Source organism: Hypanus sabinus, chromosome 15 (assembly GCF_030144855.1).
Source record: "Hypanus sabinus isolate sHypSab1 chromosome 15, sHypSab1.hap1, whole genome shotgun sequence".
NCBI lineage: Eukaryota > Metazoa > Chordata > Chondrichthyes > Myliobatiformes > Dasyatidae > Hypanus > Hypanus sabinus.
This window is the reverse complement of record NC_082720.1, coordinates 76,573,444-76,593,366: the sequence shown is the minus strand read 5'-3', so window position 1 is coordinate 76,593,366 and position 19,923 is coordinate 76,573,444. Positions and strand designations below refer to the sequence as shown.

Here is a 19,923-nt window from a genome sequence, read left to right as displayed (position 1 = left end):
GTTAGCAATCTTGTGAGTGCGGTCTCAGCCCACTGTGGCAGTGCACAGTATGTGTATGTGCTTGAGTCCGATCTCAGTTTTTGATGCAAGATAGGGGAGGCCATTGATAATTGCTAAGCACTGTATTGCATGGAGGGAAGGACAGTAGGCTGATGAGGAGCGTGAAGTGCTTTTTCCGAGCATTGAATGGATTTGCCCAACTTAGGCTGCGAAGTCAGCCTCTCCCTCACAGATTACCTCCCCTAACTTACCCTTATGCGCCACCGACTGACTTATGGAAGCAAACAAATTCTACCACTGTAGTAGAAAATTGGAGGGGAATTTTCACTGTAAAGAAGGAATTTTTTCATGTCATGAATCAGTTGCTGGCCTGCCCCTTTGCCATTTTTATAAATGTTGCAAAAGATTAATTGGGTAGGTTAAAAGTGAATTGTATTGCAAAGTGTATTTTTTGTGGTTTTCTCATTTAGTAATTTATTATGCTGTTCTTTTAAAAATTTTATTAATCCCTTTGTTAGGACAGGATGCAATACGTGAAATCAAAAAGATTTCACTCTCAAACAATATGATAAGTGAACATATTGGTGACATGTCACATGATGCTGAAGAGGTTTTGTATGATAAACTGAAAAATAACAGCTTCTTTATCCCGGTTGATGAATCAACAGATTCCACCAATAAATGTCATGTTGTAGCATTTGTAAGATTTGTAAATGATGGTGACATTCAGGAAACCGTTTTCTGTTGCAAAGAGCTGCCTGAAACAGGCAAAGATGAAGATATATTTAATGTTTTGTCTTCATATCTAGAAACAAAAGGTTATCTTGGAGGATCTGTGTTGGCATCTGTACTGATGGTGCCCCATCAATAGTTGGCTTTGTGAAAGGTTTTGTTTCTCTTGTAAAAAATGAAAATGCTGATGTCCCAACATTTACCTTTCTTCACCAAGGTGTCGATGTCAAAAACTTGGTGATGAAATGAAAACATTTCTGGATGATGCGACAAAAATTGTTAACTATATTAAACAAAGCCCAGTTCACTTGAGAATGTTTAAAAATCTATGTGAAAACCTGAACAAAGAGCATACCAATCTCCTGCTATATACAAATATCTGGTGGTTTAGCGGAGGAAGAATGCTCAATAGCGTGTTTCAGTTGAAAGGTGAATTGCAGGAGAACTTTCAAGAAAATAGTAGGCCAGATTTTGCTGAGTGCTTTGAAGATGAAGATTGGCTGTAGAAACTAGCCTACTTGGCAGACAGTTTTCAACATATGAACCAGTTGAACAAGTGTCTACAGGGCCCTGGAGAAAATGTTTTAACTTCAACTGGCAAGATTCTTGAATTTAAAAGGAACTGAATCATTGGAAAAATCATGTTGCAAAAGGAAATCTTGAAATATTTCCACTGCTGCTTGGGCTTGAGAGTCAGAATGTTTTATTGAAAACAGAAATTTATTCTGTTTGTCTTGAGAGTTCTTAAAATTTATGAAAGAGAAAGAAATAGATGAATGTCAAGAAAGGTAAGTTAAGCTTAACTACCTGTTTTTTTTCAAGAAAGATTGGCTAAAAAATTTCATTCTCTACTCAAAAGAGCATCGATAATTATTTTTGGCTTAGTATATCTACAACGTACTGATCACGCTAACGTACTGTGAGCTGTAGATATAATAATTTTTAAGCAGGGGTTCCCTGAGACCTGACAATTATTTCAAGGTTCTCTCCAGGGCAAAAGTTTGGGAAAGGCTGTTTTAGGGCAATAACTTTTCGGCATTAAATTTATTGACATGACTTGCAAGTTCTCCTTTCTCTACATATGTTGACTTCCTGAATAATACTGGCAATTTTTGTTTTTATTTCCAATTTCCAGCATATGTTCAAATTTCAAAGTAAACTTGTTATTAAAGTACATATATGTGCAACCAAATACAACCCTGAAATTAATTTTCTTGTGTGCATTCTCAATAAATCCATAACAAAATAATAACCATAGAGAATCAATGAAAGACCACACCAACTTGGACTTTCAACCAGTGTACAAAAGTGTACAAAATTGTGCAAATACAAAAGGAAATACTAATGATAAGTCAATAAACTATATATATATATACACAGAGAACATGAAATGAAGATTCCTTGAAAGTGAGTCCACAGGTTGTGGGAACTTTTCAATGATGCAGCAAATGAAGTTGAGCAAAGTTATTCCCTTTGGTTCAAGAGCCTAATGGTTGAGAGGTATTAACTGTTCCTGAACCTGGTGGTTTGAGTCCTGAGGCTCCTGTACCTTCTTCCTGATGGCAGCAGCGAGAAGAGAGCTTATCCTCGGTGGTGGGGGGTACCTGATGATGGATGCTGCTTTCATGTGACAATGTTTCACGTAGATATGCTCAATGGTTGGAGGCCTTTACCTGTGACGGGACTTAGCTGTATACACTACTTTTTGAATGATCTTCCGTTCAAGTGTATTGATGTTTCTATATGAGGCAGTGATGCAGCCAGTCAATATTGCTCTCCACTGCCCATCTATAGAAGTTTTCCAGAGTTTTAGATGTTATGCTGAATCTTTGCAAGTTCCTTAGGAAGTGGTGACACTACCAAGCTTACTTCGCAATTACACTTAAGTGTTGGGCCCAGGATGGTCCTCCAAAATAATAACACCGAGGAATTTAAAATGATTTTCTTAGGAATTTAAAGTGTGATGATTTTGAATGAGATCTTTGATTTACTCTTTGCATGCTGAATCAACCCAAAGCCCACCTGCAATGGGCAGAATCTCTAATATTAGTTTTAGAAAACAGTGGCAGTTCAATGCAATACACAGAAGAAGAAAAAAAATAATAAATAAATAAATCAATTATGGTATAGATATATTGAATAGATTAAAACTCAATCAAGAAACAGAAATAATATATATTTAAAAAATGAGGTATTGTTCATGGGTTCAATGTCCATTTAGGAATTGGATGGCAGAGGGGAAGAAGCTGTTCCTGAATCACTGAGTGTGTGCCTTCAGGCTGCTGTACCTCCTACCTGATGGTAACAGTGAGAAAAGGGTATGCCCTGGGTGCTGGAGGTCCTTAATAATGGACGCTGCCTTTCTGAGACATCACTCCTTGAAGATGTCCTGCATACTTTGTAGGTTTGTACCCAAGATGGAGCAGACTAAATTTACAACCTTCTCCAGCTTCTTTCAGTCATGTGCAGTAGCCACCCTTCCCCATACCAAATAGCGATGCAGCCTCTGCAGTACATCTATAGACGTTTTTGAGTGTATTTGTTGACATACCAAATTTCTTCAAACTCCTAATGAAGTATAGTTGCTGTTTTGCCTTCTTTATAACTGCATTGAAATGTTGGGACCAGGTTAAGTCCTCAGAGATCTTGAGGTCCAGGAACTTGAAACTGTTCAATCACTCCACTTCTGATCCTCCTATTAGGATTGGTATGTGTTCCTTCATCTTACCCTTCCAAAAGTCCACAATCAGCTCTTTCATCTTACTGACGTTGAGTGCAAGGTTGTTGCTGCGGCACCATTCCACTAGTTGGCATATCATGCTCCTGCACACCCTATCGTCACCTCTTGAGATTCTACCAATAATGGTTGTATCATCAGCAAATTTATAGATGGTATTTGAGCTATGCCTAGCCATATAGCATGCTAACTTGTACCTTGTGACTTAGCTGGCTGTCAGACAAGTCAAAGACAGTGAATTATTTCAAGATCCCTTAAAATTTATTTCAAAAAATTAGAAGCATAAGAATACTTTATTTAATGATTTTAAAATAATAAAAACGATTAATTTCAAAATAATTTAAATATATTTCATAAAACAATAGTTAACTTAGTGTTTCACAATATTTCTCTTGATTGAAGTCAATGGAAAAACAATTCTTTCTTGTGAATGATGTTCATGCAAATTCTCTATCATTAGTGTGGCTGGACTATTTTTCTGATACACAGGAGTGGGTAAAAACTCAATGAAGAGTTGAAAACTAGGGTTTGGAATACATCAGCAAACAATGATCATGGTTTCAGAATATTCCTATTTTGTGGAAATTCAGGTGGATGCTGATCTCTGAGAAAAGTATGATTGCCTTCAAACTTCTGCTCCAAGACAAAGTATTACTTTTATAGCTCGTCCTTTAATTATTTGTTGAATCATCTATGACTTCTACAATTGTATTACTCATGGCAATCAAAGTTGCTGAACATTCAGGTTCCATGCTATAAATCCAGAAGTGTTTTAGACATACAATGTAGAAAGTTGTGCTTCTATGAAAACATAAGCATTAGAAGCAACAGGAAGGAGTCCAGCTATCCATGAATTCTTTGTTGTTAGGTAAGATCTTGACTGATCTTGTACCTCTGTTCTTACTCCCACCTCTCGTTGCCTTTAATCCACTTGCTCCTCAAAAATCTCTCCGTCTCAGCCATTGGTACATTCACAGACTGATAATTCTAATGCTGGCATCTTCATGTTCTGAAAAGAAAAGCACCATTTGTTTGAAAAGCCAGTATTTCACCAGAGGTGTGACAATTGGAAATGGATGGAACTGCGCAATTATTATCAACTCAGTCTCCAGGGAGGTTTTAGAACAACAAAATAACTGTGTTGCAACTTACTTTCACGGCAATTTCTATCCACAGCTATAATAAAAAAAAACTCCAAACCCACGGTGAGCGGTACATCGATTGGCAACAGTACAGCAGTATTTTTAGTATTCTGGGATTGACAGGTGGACCTGGTTTTACCAATTAACTAGTTTGCATACTTTTTTCTATTTATGATTTGCATAAGGTTGCGCCAATCACATCTACCACTGTACAGCTGACCAGGAGACCACAAGGCCATAAGATATAGAGCAGAATTAGGCTCATCACTCTGCTCCACCATTCTATCAAAGCTGATTTATTATCCATCTCAAACCCATTCTCCTATCTTATCCCTGTAACAGTTGACACCCCGTTTAATTAAGAATCTAACAAGCTCCACTTTAAATATACCCAATGGCTTGGCCTCCAGCCATGAATTTCACACATTCACCACTCTCTGGCTAAAGAAACTCTTCCTCATCTCTGTTCTAAAGTGAGACAGCGCCCTCTGGTTCTGGACAATCTGACCAATACCTTATAAAGTCTCAGCATTACATCCTTGCTTTTGTTCATATTTGTGTCCTCTTTGAAATGAATGCTGACATTGTATTTCCCTTCCTTACCACCTACTCAACCTGCAAGTTAACCTTTAGGAAATCCTGCATGAGGAATCTCAAATCCATACATCCCTCAATGTCACTGCACAGGTTGCTAGGAAGGTCTATGGGATGCTAGGCTTCATTAATAGGGGGATTGAGTTCAAGAGTAGAGAGGTCATGTTGCAACTCTACAAATCCCTGGTGAGACCACACTTAGAGAATTGTGTTCAGTTCTGGTCACCACATTATAGGAAGGATGTGGAAGCTATGAAGAGGGTGCAGAGGAGATTTATCAGGATGTTGCCTGGATGGGAAAACAAGTCTTATGAGACAAGGTTAGCAGAGCTGGGACTTTTCTCTTTGGAGCCTAGAAGGATGAGAGGGGACTTGATAGAGGTCTACAAGATTATGAGAGGCATAGATAGGGTGGATAGCCAGTACCTGTTTCCCAGGGCACCAATAGCAAACACCAGAGGGCATATGTACAAAGTTAAGGGAGGGAAGTTTAGGGGAGACATCTGGAGTAAGTTTTTTACACAGAGGGTTGTGGGTGCCTGGAATGACTTGCCAGGGATGGTGGTGGAGGCTAAAACAATAGGGATATTTAAGAGCCTCTTGGACAGACACACGGATGAAAGAAAAATGGACGGTTACGACGTAGGGTGGGTTTAGTACTTTTTTTTTAGGAATATATGGGTCGGCACAACATCGAGGGCTGAAGAGCTGTGCAGTAGTATTCTAGTGTCTAGTGCCTTTGTTCCTCTGGTTTTTGAATCTTCTCTCCATTTAGAAAATACAATACGCTTTGATTCCTTCTACCAAAATACTTGACCACACATATCCCTGCACCATATTCCATCTGTCACTTCTTTTCCCATTCTCCCAATTTGTTCAAGTCCTTCTGCAGACTCCCTGCTTCCTCAACACTAACTTCCCCTCCACCTATCTTCATATCATGAACAAACCTGAACACAATCCCATCAATTTCGTCATCCGAATCATTGACATATCGAAGTTCATCATATAGTCTGATCCTAATTGCTCTGCCATTGAAGAACAGACTATACTCTATTGCTTTTGGGTTCCTATGCACTGCTTGACTCCTGCTAGGTAATTGACAACAGAATAATTTCTGCTGTGTGACTGATAGGTTAATAAGCTTGCCTAGCAACTTTCTAGCCATATTGTTATATATTAACGGTTGAGTTGAACCACGTTTGCATGAAGAATCTTATAATTAAGAAGGGTGGAAAACAGTACACTGCAATTCCAGTTGCAGGAGGCCCTAGGTGTGTACCAGGATCAATCTGAGCTATGATAACTCCAAGATCTACCAACATGTCAGTCATTAGTGTAAAGGCTCACACAGGAATACTGATATTCAAAGAGGGCATTAATGGATGACTCTGCCTGATTTCTAATGTTGATTCTGATATTTTCAGCAGGGGGAATTAGGAAAAAATTGCACTGTAATTGTAATTGATTCGGAGGTTGATCTCTGCTGATAGGGCACAGACATCTGGGCTGGCTTCCAACTGTGAATGTCAATAAGGATTCCATCTCGACTGTTGACAGGAAATTAAATTCAAGTGATCTGATGATGGTTTTCCTATTACTTAATAAACATCTTAAGCACTGGCTACTTCATATAACTGAGTCTAGGTTTCAGGTACAGGCAGGCTTGTGACTCCTAATTCTAAGACAAATACTGAAAAATTTATAATAATTTGAAGTTGAAATGACAACTTCTGTCAAGGTGTTTGATTTTTTTTCTAATTTAAACTTGTTTTCTGTTTCTCAAAATCAGTGAACAATGGGAGCTCACAGATTACAGAACTATATTAGATTTTGCATGAAACAAGTAATGCATGATTTTCAAGATGAACCACTCCAATTTATACATGTCTTGTAGACCTCACTGAGAACACAGACTTCAAACATCCACTATTTGTTTGAATAACGAAAGCTAAATAAGTGTTATCAGAGGACCTAATGTAGCCAACTTTGGGAAGATTACAACAATGAAAGAATTGAGAGAATTGTTACAAGTACAAAACAAAAATTTCTTAGAAGTTTCACTGCAAACAGTTCTTCATGATAGTCTTTTCTAAAATTTCTACAAGTGCCAGGTTTCTGTATTTAACAGGAAATATATCTGAATGCAAAGTAACTGAAATGTGTTTCTTTTCATTCCTTCCTGGAGATGGTGAATTTTTCATTAATCCCCTTACTTGTAAAAAGTTGAGGCTCTTTAAAGAAGATTACTTTCAGGTATCAATAGGTTTTCAATTATATACTGTAATACATTTATAGACAAATGGTCCATTATTAGAAGAGGATCTGAGTAAAAGAATAAAGATATCTAACTCTTATTTTATAGTCCCTTGTTGAGACAGCATCTAAAATGTTGAGTACAGGTCTGGTGTTCTTACCAAAAAAGATATAGTTGTGATAGAGAGAATGCAGTGATAATCCACCAGATTGAATCCTGTTTAGTGAGCATGTTGAATGAGGGTAGATTAAACAAATCAGGCCAATATTCTCTTGAGTTTAAAGGAATTTATTTATTTATTCTGGCCCTTTGATCTGCACAGCCCAGCAACCCTAGCCTAATCACAGGGCAATTTACAATGACCAGTTAACCTACTGATCTTTGGGAGGAAACTGGAACACCTGGAGGAAACTTGCACGGTCACGGGGAAGAACGTACAAATTCCTTACAGGCAGCAGCAGGAATTGAATCCAGGTCACTGCTAGTGTAAAGCGTTGTGCTAACCACTACGCTACTGTGCCACCACTATTTCATTAAAAGGTGCAAGGTTATTAAGAGGTTTGGCAGGAGAGATACAGAATTAATTTTTCTCAGTTAGCATGTCTAGAACCAATGATTAGAGTGTGAAAGTTCATGACAGAGATGAGGAGAAACTCTTTCACTTAAAAGGTAGTGAGCCCTTTAAGAGAGCTGAAGACACTTGGCTATTGAAGTTATTGAATAAATTTTGTTCAGAGATTGATTTATCTTTAAGTGTTAACACAGTCAAAGGATGGGGTGGTAAGGTTTGAATGAAAGAGGCACTGAGGTAAAAGTTCAGCCATAATCTTATTGAATAACAGAGAAAGGATACTGAGTTACATGGCCTATTCCAACTATTTTTTATTTAAATTCTTTTGCCTCAGATCATTAAGTACTAATGATAAGTACTAAATTAAATTAAGAATTAAGAGATACGTTTGAAATGTGATGTTTCGTAACATAGGAAACACATTAACCAATCTGCACAGAAGGATTCCAGAAAAAAAAGCAATATGACATTGACCAGATGAACACTTTTAGTAGACTTGATTAAGAGATGAGTATTGGTGTAGAGATCGGGCAACTCCAGACTGTACCAGGGATCTTACATGTCTACCTGAGAGAGTAAGTAGAGCTTCGGTTCAATATCTGACCTGAATAAGAGTGTCTCGAGAAGTGCAGTGTATTCTCAGTATGTGAGAATGTGAGAGTTCAAGCACCTAGAAGTTACTCACTCAAAGATAAGAGTACTGCCATTGAGTCACCAATGAACACAGACAAAACATATTTATGTCATTGTGGAGTAACACTAGATCAGAACAAGGAAGTAGATAGGTGTCTTCCAATGAACATAAATGCACCATCTGAGTTTCTAATTACAGAGAGTGGCGGGGAAACAATTAGGAGAAGAGAAATTCCTGATGGAATATTGGCATTGATCATTCTTATGGATGTCAAAGGAATGCACTTGCCACCAGCACTCTACTTCCCCAGGCCACAAAATACACTAGCTCGTGTGCCCCTCAGTTTTTTCCCTTGTGAGGCAGTCACAGCACTGACTGCCAAGCAGCAACCTGATTGGCTGATGGATCTGCTGCAGAACATCAGATGCTCACTTGCATATTAGAGGATTTATCTTCTCAGCACCACTGGGGAGCCTTGCCCTTTATCCTTCACAGTTTTGCCAACACTCTCAACAGCAATAGGACACAGAGTCAGAATCAGTCTTCCCAGGGTTTCCATTTCTGCCTGCTAGGAGACATAAGGGCAGATTTTCAGACAAGTAGCAGGTTACCTGAGCTGACTTATCCACTTTTGACCACGTTATTTATTTCTCCCCACACTATCTTCCCAGCTGCCATCTTGCACTGATTGGAAGTGCCCAGCACTTAACAGTGTTTACAGCTGTTGAGACTCTGCTCTGAGACTCAGTGACTATGAAGCTGTCTTTTTCTTTCTCTGAATGTATTTCAGGAGCTATTACAAAATGAAAAACAAACCCATTTTGTTTCCTTTTAATTTTAACAATGAAAAACACTGTCACATGCTTTAAAACAATTAAATACTTTTAAAGTTACTGAAGGTGTCAGGCCCTGATGGTGTACCTGGCAGGATACTGAAAACCTGCACCAACCAACTGGCAAGAGTGTTCAAGGGCATCTTCAATCTCTCACTGTTGCAGTTGGAGGTTCCTACCTACTTCAAATGGGTGCAATCATGCCAGTGTCCGTAAAAAAGCAGGGTGCAAGACTATCTCATCAATGACTATCACCCATTTGCACTCACATTACTGTGATGAAATGCTTTGAGAGGTTGGTCATGGCCAGAATCAACTACTGCATAAGCAGTCACCTGGACCCTCTGCAGTTGCCACACAGGTCTATAGTCAATGTAATCTCACTGGCTCTCCACTCTGCCTTGGAATACCTAGACAATAGCAACACCTGCATCAGGCTGCTGCTTATTGATTAAAGTTCAGCATTCAACACAACAATACTTTTAGTTCTAATCGACAAGCTCCAGATCCTGGGCCTCTGTACCTCTCTCTGTGACTGGATCCTTGGCTTCCTCATCAGGAGACATTGTCAGTGCAGGTCAGAAAGAACGTCTCCTCCTCACTGAAATCAGCACTGGCACACCTCAAGGATGTGTGCTTAGCCCACTGCTCTACTCCCCCTGCACCCACCACTATGTGGATAGACACACCTCAAACGGCATCTATAAATTTGCCAATGGTAGAACTATTGCTGGCTGAATTTCAGATGGTGATACAGGAGCGAGGTAGATCAGCTGATTGAGTGGTGTCAACCTTGCAAGACCGAAGAATTGATTGTGGACTTCAAGAAGGGGAGGACACAATGGTCTTCACTGAGGGATCAGCGGTGGAAAGGGTGAGCAGTTTCAAGTTCCTGGGTGTCAACAAGTCGTGGGTCAAAAATACTGGTGCAATTACAAAGAAGACACAACAATAGCTATATTTCATTAGGAGTTTGAGGAAACTTGGTATATCACCAAAGACTCTTGAAAATTTCTAGAGATGTACTGTGGAGAGCATTCTAACTAGTTGCATCGCCATCTGGTATGGAGCAGCCAGTGCACAGGATCGGAAAAGCTGCAGAAAGTTGTTAACTCAGCCAGTCCATCATGGGCACTAGCCTGTCCAGTACTGAGAACATCTTCAAAAGACAATGCCTCAAAAAGTGGTCCAGGAGTCTGAAGACAGATTCAGCATTTCGGAACAGCTTCTTTCCCCCACCCTCCTGCCACCATCTGATTTCTGAATGGACAATGAATACCATCTCACACTTTTTTTTGCTCCCTTCTTGCACTGTTAGATTTATTTTTTATATATACTTATTGTAATTTATAGATTATTATTATTATTATGTATCACAATGGAGTGGTGCCAAAAAAACAACGTATTTAATGGCACATGCCAGTGATATTAAACCAGATTCTGAATTAACTCAAATCAGATGATCTGCATTCCTTTCTCTTGGCTATCTGTTCTTCCAGCATTCAGATTTGAGACAGGTTTCAATAAGCCTTCTCCACCTTCAGTTTGGACAGATTTAACAGCCTGGGAATGTTACTTGCTCTTAAGATGAAGATCTACACATTCAAATAAATACGGAAACTCTTATGACTGTGAATGTATCATATTATTCAATCATTTATACCTATTTGATAACCACCTACTACCATAACATTACCTTTTAATCAACATATTGTCAAACAAATTAAAATACCTTATCGATGTTATGCATCCATCATCCAGCATTGTGACTGATATGTTCCCTCGCCAACCTTGATAAAAACTGTAACCATTGATTTTATCTCATTAAAGTAGATTGTCAAGTGAGAGTTTGTAAGATGTATTCCCCACCAATTCTCTGATGAAGGACAAGTGATAAACACTAACTACCAGTGTCATTTTTTGACCCTAGGTTAGAATCACCCACACGTTCACTGATACTGGAGGCACCGAAAGGAGTCGTTATTGAAGCAGAGGCAGGTAACATGGAAGCAGTTTGTCGAACGGAACTGAAGTTGGAATCCGAAGATGGTGAAGTGAGTGAATGAATCTAATTCATTTGAAAAAGTTGTACAATGGTGAAGGGTGAAATTGGATAGCACAGACTTGCACAAGAATGAAGATCAATTCCTGTCCTAAAACATGCAGCCAGCTGATGTCCTATTTTTGAACTTCAACTCTCATCTAAATTAGGCTGTCAATCTGTAGAATCAACCTCTCTATCCCCATGCATGAAGGTACAAACAAGAGTGAGGATTTTGATACTGAGAGGTTGATTAGCAATGATAGATCAACACCACAGGGTTAACAGGTAAATATAACATGATGCAACTTAGACAAGCAGGAGAATTTCAACATCTTGCCAGGTTTCTTTGAAATCACCCCACCAAGCCATGGCTTTTCCTGCCAAGGACGGTAAGTGGCCAATTGACCAGAAATGCCACTTCTGGCAAATTCCCCACTGAAGCTTGCATCTTTATAAATCATTACAATTTCCTTCATCAGTGCTGGATCTTCATGCTGGAGCTTCCTGTCTAACTAGGCTCTGGATAAGCTCTTGATCATGGTGAGCTCTCTGGTTCAACAGAGCAGCTCAGTGCAATTGTGATGGGCATGAAGTGTAGGTCTAACCAAGGAGTGGGTAAAACAATACTAATGAAATCCCCTGTACTAGTGTATCATTGTCTTAGCAGAAGAAGCCAGAGAGTGGTAGTAGATGGTTTCCTCTCTGACTGAAGGCCTGTGATTAACAGTGCGCCACAGGGGTTGCTGCTGGATCCATTGTTGTTGGGCATCCGTACCAATGATCCAGACGTTCAATAAATTGGATCAGCAAATTTGTGGGTGACTGAGACACAACAAGGAAGACTATCAAAGCTTGCAGCAGGATCTGGGCCAATTGGAAAAATGAGCTGAGAAGTGGCAAGTGGAATTCAATGTAGACAAGTATGAGATGCTGCACTTTGGGAAGACAAATCAGGGTAGGACTTACATAGTGAACTGTAGGGCAATGAGGAGTGTGATACAACAGAGGGATTTGGGAATACAGATCCATAATTACTTGAATGTGGCATCATAGGTAGATAGGGCACTAAAGAGAGCTTTTAGAATATTGTGTTTCATAAATCAAAGTATTGGTACACGAGCTTGGATGTTATGTTGAAGTAGTATGAGACATTGGTGAAGCCTAATTCAGAGTATTGTGTGCAGTTCTTGTCACCTACCTACCGGAAAGATATCAAAAAGTTTGAACGAGTACAGAGAAAATTTATAAGGATGTCTCCAAGACTTGAGAACCCGAGTAACAGAGAAAGTTTGAACAGGTTATTTTTTTCGTGGAGTCTAGGAGAATGAGGGAAGATTTGATAGAGGTATACAAAATTATGAGAGCTGTAGACAGGGTAAATGCAAACAAGGTTGGGTGAGACTAGAACTAGAGGTCAAAAGTGAAAGCTAAAATATTTAAAGCAAACCTGAGGGGAGGCAACTTCACTCAGAGGGTGGTGCAATTGTAGAGCGAGCTGCCAGAAGAAGTGGTGGATCCAGGTTCGATTGCAACTTTTAAGAGAAGTTTGGATAATGCCATGGATGGAAGGGGTGTGGAGTACTACGGTCAATAGGACTGGACAGGAGACCAGGTTGCCATGGAACTTTTGGCCTGTTTCTGTGCTGTAACACCATATAAAAGTTTCCTATGGCTAATAAAATACACTGTTCTCCTAAATTACTAAAATACAGAAGACGATATTATTCAATAAAGTCTACAAAACTCCATTGGTTAATATAAATCACCGTACACCCACAATTGTAAATATACATTGCACTCCCTCACTTGATCTCCTTCATTGTTCTTTTTGAGCCAATGACTCCTTCAGTTAATAAAATACATTCCATCAGTTAATTAGGTTGACGGCATTCCCTGGGTTTATAAAATTCACTCCACTCAGTTAATAAAAAATATATAGTATCATTTACTCAAAAAAATCCTGCTGCTTCCCTTTAGCTAATAAAAAGTGTAACAATACTCTTTTTGGTTAATAAAGTCCATAGAACTCCTTAAATTAATAATTTCCACTTCATCGTTCCAGTCGATAATATCCATTCCTCTCCTTCAGAACAAAATCCACAGCATTCCCTCAGTTAATAAAATGTGGGACACTTCTTCAATTAATAAAATGAACTGAAATTTTTCCATTGCTAAGATCCAAAAGGATTTCCTCAGTCAATAAAATCTATTCCATTCTCACAGTGAAGTCAGATACTCGGAACAAATTTCACAGCATCCCCCCAGTTAAGAAAATAGCCATTGGTTTCTCAGATAATAAAGCTCACTGCACTTGTTCAAGTAAAAATTATCCACTGCACTCTACCCATTAATAAATCCAGCTAACACAGTTAATAAACCTTTCCCCTGCAAATGTGCAATTAATAACATCTCCTACCTCACCAAATTCAGCTACATATATTCATTTACTTTATAAGATTCACTATACACCTTCATGTAAGAATTTTCTATTTACTGTAGTTCTTCCTGAAATCCTGTCCCTGAGCTCTCCAGCTGCATCAAAGCCTCATACCTTAAATTTGTTTCTTCTTCCTCAATCAATATAACCATATAACAATTACAGCATGGAAACAGGCCATCTCGGCCCTTCTAGTCCGTGCCAAATGCTAACTCTCACCTAGTCCTGCTGACCTGCACTCAGCCCATAACCCTCCATTCCTTTCATGTCCATGTACCTATCCAATTTTACTTTAAATGACAATATCAATATGACAATATTATGTATAACAAACAGATCATAATGACCAAATAGCTTATGACACACCATTCTTAACCAACTATAATCACTTAAATGTATACCTTCCTAAAATAATTTTAATTCTTTGTACATCCTACCTCACTTCTTTTTGCTTTTTTTTTGAGATACAGCACGGAATCGGTCTTTTTTGGCCCTTCAAGGTCACACTACCCCAAAACACCAAATTTAACCTTAGCCTAATCATGAAACAATTTACAATGACTGATTAACCAACCAACTGGAAGCCCACACAGTCACAGGGAGAACATACAAACTCTGTACAGTCAGTGCCAGGAATTGAACCCAGGTCACTGGTACTGTAAAGTGTTGTGCTAGCCACTGTGCCGCCACACAATATGTGTTGGGGCACATCAGGGTCAGTTAGGAGCCTTATCATTGAAAATCACACACATGACAGTTAATTGATGCAAGCTTCCTTTTCAGTTTGTTTATTTTATTTAGAGATACAGTGTGGGACAGGCCTTCCCAGCCCAGTGAACCATGCAACCAGCAATACACCTAATCAACCCTGGCCTAATCAAAGGATTATTTACAATGACCAAGTTACCTTCTAACTGGTGCTTCTTTGGACTGTGGGAGGAAACCAGAGCACCTGAAGGAAATCAAAGTTATACAACCTTGAGATTTGCCTCCTTACAGGCTGCCACAAGGGAAACCCATTTAAAAAAAAGGACTAACAAACACCCAATGCACAGAGAAAAAAAAAACACACGTCATGCAAACAGCAGTCAGAACTAAAGTGGGTCCACGTACACGAAACCCGGAGCAGGATCACAGCCTCAGCCCTAGTTCATCGCACGTCTGGGCAAATTGTCACAAAGATTGCAGACACGAGTCTGAGCAGGCCACAGCTCGGCCTCAGTGAGCAGAATAAATGTTGCAGAGCAGCGAGCGGAACTGGATCAACCCTCACCGCTGGTCCCTGACACCGGACCTTTCTGATCCATCCAGCCCAGCGCTTAGATTGTCAAAGCAGCGGATGGTCCCTCACACTAGTACCCAGGCTACGTCACATTGCTGCATTCTGGGCCTGGATTCTGGTGTCCATACCCGACCTTTCCAAATCGTCCCAGCACTTAGATCGATCCAACCTCGCTATCGACTCAGATGGATGGGCTCCAAAACTCCTCTGGTCTGCTCACTCCAACTTCATCTCCGACCGCGACTCCCTCCCAAACATGTCTCAATCTCTCTCCGAATCCATCTCACACCTGCACACATCGACTCTCGGGTCAACCTCGTCTTCGCTCGCCTTTTCATTGTTGGCGCTGGTCGCTCACCACAATTTTCCATAGAGAAAGTACTATTAATAAAGTATTTAAATGCATTTCTTGCTTTATGAACTGCCAGGAAGCTGACACCCATCTTCGGTAGCATCCATCTTAAACCGGTCATAGGGAGAACATAAAAGCTCTTTACAGATGGTGCTGGAATTGAACTTGGAACTCGAGAATGCCCCAACCAGTATAGGGTCACACTGACCACTATGCCAGAACATTTACTACTTTTTAAGTTGTGATACTTTTGCCCAAATGTCCATATTTGCCTGATAAATTGATGAACTTGTCACAATCACCACTTTTCACGGTAAATTTGTTTTGATGGTGTAAGTTATGAGCTTATCAGCACCTTTGAACGTTCTTACTCTGGTGAACTGACTTGGAAATTGTCTGGACAGCTGAATCCCAGAAGTTCTGTTGAAAAAACTTCTTTATGTTCTTCTTCTTTATGTTTCAACAATTCCTTATATAGTTTCTTTCACATAGTCTCACCGGGATCCTTCAGTTAATCAAATGCATTGCTCATTACAGTAAGGTGGCACAGTAGTGTAATGGTTAGTGTAACACTATTACAGCGCCAGCTGTCAGATTGGGGTTCGGTTCCGATTGCTGGATGGAGTTTGTACATTCTCCCCATGACCATGTGGGTTTTCTTCCAAATTCTTAAAATGTATGGTTAGGGTTAGCAACTTGTAAGCATGCTGTGTTGGGGGTGGAAGCATGGAAATACCTGCAAGCTGCCCAGCACAATCCTCACCAATTTGATCTGATGCAAACAATGGATTTCACTGTATGCTTCCATGTACATGTGACAAATAGAGAAAAGTCCTCTGCACTGCATGTATTATAATAAATTTCACTGAATACTTTAGGTTATGAAGTGCACTGCACATCCTTATCAATAAAATATTGCTACTAATAACTCTTAGTTGAATGAATATAGTAGTGCATTTTCTCAGTTTAATTATTCCATTATCATCCCTCACTTAATGATGTGCACTGGCCTCCCTCAACTAAGTAAACTACTCTACTCTCAGCTGATACTCACTCAAATAATAAAGTGGACCTCAGTTAATAAAATGCTGAATGATCCCACAGTTAATAAAATGCACCACACTCCTTTTGAAAATCTACTGTAATCCCTGAATTAATAAAACATAATCCATTTCCTTTGTTAAGAAAATGCACAGATTTATAGTGCTGATTCATAAATTAAAGTCCCAGAGCATTTTCTCATTTCATAAAATCCACTGTGCTCCCTCATTTTATGAAACCTATAATATTACTTCAGATAATAATCCAACCACACTGCCTTATTTCATAAAATCCAGTGCACTCCATTTGTTGAAAGCATCTACAGCACTTCCTCAGTAAATAAAACACTCAACACCACCTCAATGAATAAAAATCACAACACTGTCTTCGTTAATGCAACCCACTGCACTCGCTTAAAATATAAAATCCACTGTGCAGTTTTCGTTATTAAAATCCACTGCACTAAACTTTCGCAGTTAATAAAGTCTATTTTGTCCTTCAGATAATAGAACTTATTCCACTCTGTCTGTTCAGGAGATCCATTGCACATCCTCAGTTAACAAAATGGACTGGCACTTTCAATTAGAACAATCCAAATCCAAGCTTCATTCTTAAAAACCATACACTGTCTCAGTTAATAAAATCCATTGTATTAGACTATACTAACATAGTTAATCAAGTTATCTGCACACTCTCCATTCATAAAATCCACTTCTTAAGAAAGAGAAAACTATAAACAGTCTGACACATGTAAGGAAAACACTGAGATAAATTGATCAATTTATTTAATCCTTGTCATCAATTTTTTACAATACAGTTGTTTTGACATGGCAAAACTCTCAGTCTAACAGCAGTTTGATAAGTTCCTACTTTTGTGGATTCCTGAATGAATCATTCTGGAAGGGAAATCTGACTGGCCAGTTTCAGTCTCGAAGTGGCTTGCTCATATTTTAATTTATCGCACAGACTGCACACAGAATTTTGTCCAGTGATCAAGTTTTCTGCAGACTTGGGTCAGTCATTCCCCTGTCAGAGCAGGAGTGCATATCAAGTTCAAGTTAATTTTATTGTCATTCAACTGTACTGTCATTATACTGCCAAACGAAACAACGTTTCTCCAGTATGATGAGAGACCTTGATGAGCGAACCCAAGCGCTAGAGCATCTGAAGCTAGGATTGAGACACGGTATGAGACTGAAACAAGAACAGAACACTTAACAAGACACTAGGCGATAACCCAAGTTGAGCTTATGATTGAGCACTAAACCTCCATTCAGGTGCTCCTTAAATGCTGATGAAATACCAGACGAGTTCAATGCCTTCAATGCCCACTTTGAAAGTGAGAATACAACTACAACTGTGAAGATCCTTGCTGTAACTGATGACTCTGTGATCTCAGAGGCTCAGAGGCCAATGTTAGGTTGTCTTTAAAGAGAGTGAACCCTTGCAAGGCAGAAGGTCCCGATGGAGTACCTGGTGAGGCTGTAAAAACCCATAACAACCAACTGTCAGGAGTATTCAAGAACATTTTCAACCTCTCACTGCTACGGGTTGAAGTTCCCACTTGCTTCAAAAAGGCAACAATTATACCAGTGCCTAAGAAGAATAATGTGAGCTGCCCTAATGACTATCACATGATAGCACTCACATCTACGATGATGAAATGCTTTGAGAGGTTGGTCATTACTAGAATGAAGTCCTGCCTCAGCAAGGACCTGGACCCACTGCAATTTGCCTATTGCCACAATAGATCAACAGTAGATGTGATCTCAATGACTCTTCACATGGCTTTAGACCACCTGGACAACACAATCACCTATGTCAGAATGCTGTTCGACAGTAGCTCAGCATTTAATACCGTCATTCCCACAATCCTGATTGAGAAGTTACAGTACCTGGGCCTCTGTACCTCCCTCTGCAATTGGATCCTTGACTTCCTAACTGGAAGACCACAATCTGTATGGAAAGGTGGTAACATGTCCTCCTTGCTAACAATCAACACTCGTGCACCTTAGCCCACTGCTCTACTCTCTATTCATATACCCATGACTGTGTGGCTAGGCATAGCTCAAATACCATCTATAAATTTGCTGATGATACAACCATTGTTAGTAGAATCTCAGATGGTGAAAGGAGGGCGTACAGAAGTGAGATATGCCAGTTAGTGGAGTGGTATCACAGCAACAACCTGGCTGGCACTCAATGTCAGTAAGACGAAAGAGCTGATTGTGGACTTCCGGAAGGGTAAGACGAAGGAACACATACCAATCCTCATGGAGGGATCAGAAGTGGAGAGAGTGAGCAGTTCCAAGTTCCTGGGTGTCAAGGGTGTCATGAGGATCTAATCTGGTCCCAACATATCTATGCAGTTATAAGGAAGACAAGACAATGACTATACTTCATATGAGGTTTGAAGAGATTTAGTATGTCAACAAATACACTCAAAAACTTCTATAGATGTACTGCAGAGAGCATTCTGAAAGGCTGCATCACTGTCTGGTATGGAAGGCGGGAGGTGATACTGCACAGGACTGAAAGAAGCTGCAGAGGATTGCAAATCTAGTCAGCTCCAGCTTGGGTACAAGCCTACAAAGTACTCAGGACATCTTCAAGGAGCAGTGTCTCAGAAAGGCAGCGTCCATTGTTAAGGACCTCCAGCACCCAGGGCATGCCCTTTTCTCACTGTTACCATCAAGTAGCAGGTCCAGAAGCTGAAGGCACACACTCAGTGATTCAGGAACAGCTTCTTCCTCTCTGCCATCCGATTCCTAAATAGACATTGAACCCTTGGACACTACCTCACTTTTTTAATATATAGTATTTCTGGTTTTTTGTGCAATTTTTAATCTATTCAATATATGTATACTGTAATTGATTTAGTTATTTATTTATTATTATTATTTTCTTCTTTTTCTATATTATGTTTTGTATTGTACTGGTGCTGCTAAGTTAACGAATTTCACGTCACATACTGGTAATAATAAACCCAATTCTGATTCTGAATCCCGGTGCCAAAACATGGCATCAAATTCGTGAGAGGGTCCTGAATGTTTAAAGGGGGTGCTATCCAACTATCCCTGCTCAGAAGAGTTAGAGTGTCATTCTGGAAGTTGGCACAGTTGGGTGAGCATTATAACATCCAAACCAAAGTGCACAACACAATTCATATAACTCACACAATACATGAACTAATATTACCATAAATAAATTAACAAATATTCAGGTGGGTTTACAACACAATTTTTAAAAAATCAGCAGTATAGTGCT

General features: G+C 39.5%; 1 protein-coding gene across 2 annotated transcripts in view; it reads left to right on the top strand.

Moving 5' to 3' along the window:
• sgcd (sarcoglycan, delta (dystrophin-associated glycoprotein)) overlaps positions 1-19,923 on the top strand; it is a 368,829-nt gene that overhangs the window by 343,278 nt on the left and 5,628 nt on the right. For both annotated transcript variants that reach the window (XM_059990538.1, XM_059990539.1), the window contains exon 7: positions 11,431-11,554. In XM_059990538.1, coding sequence (XP_059846521.1) covers positions 11,431-11,554 — 124 coding nt within the window. The remainder of the gene's footprint in view (positions 1-11,430; positions 11,555-19,923) is intronic.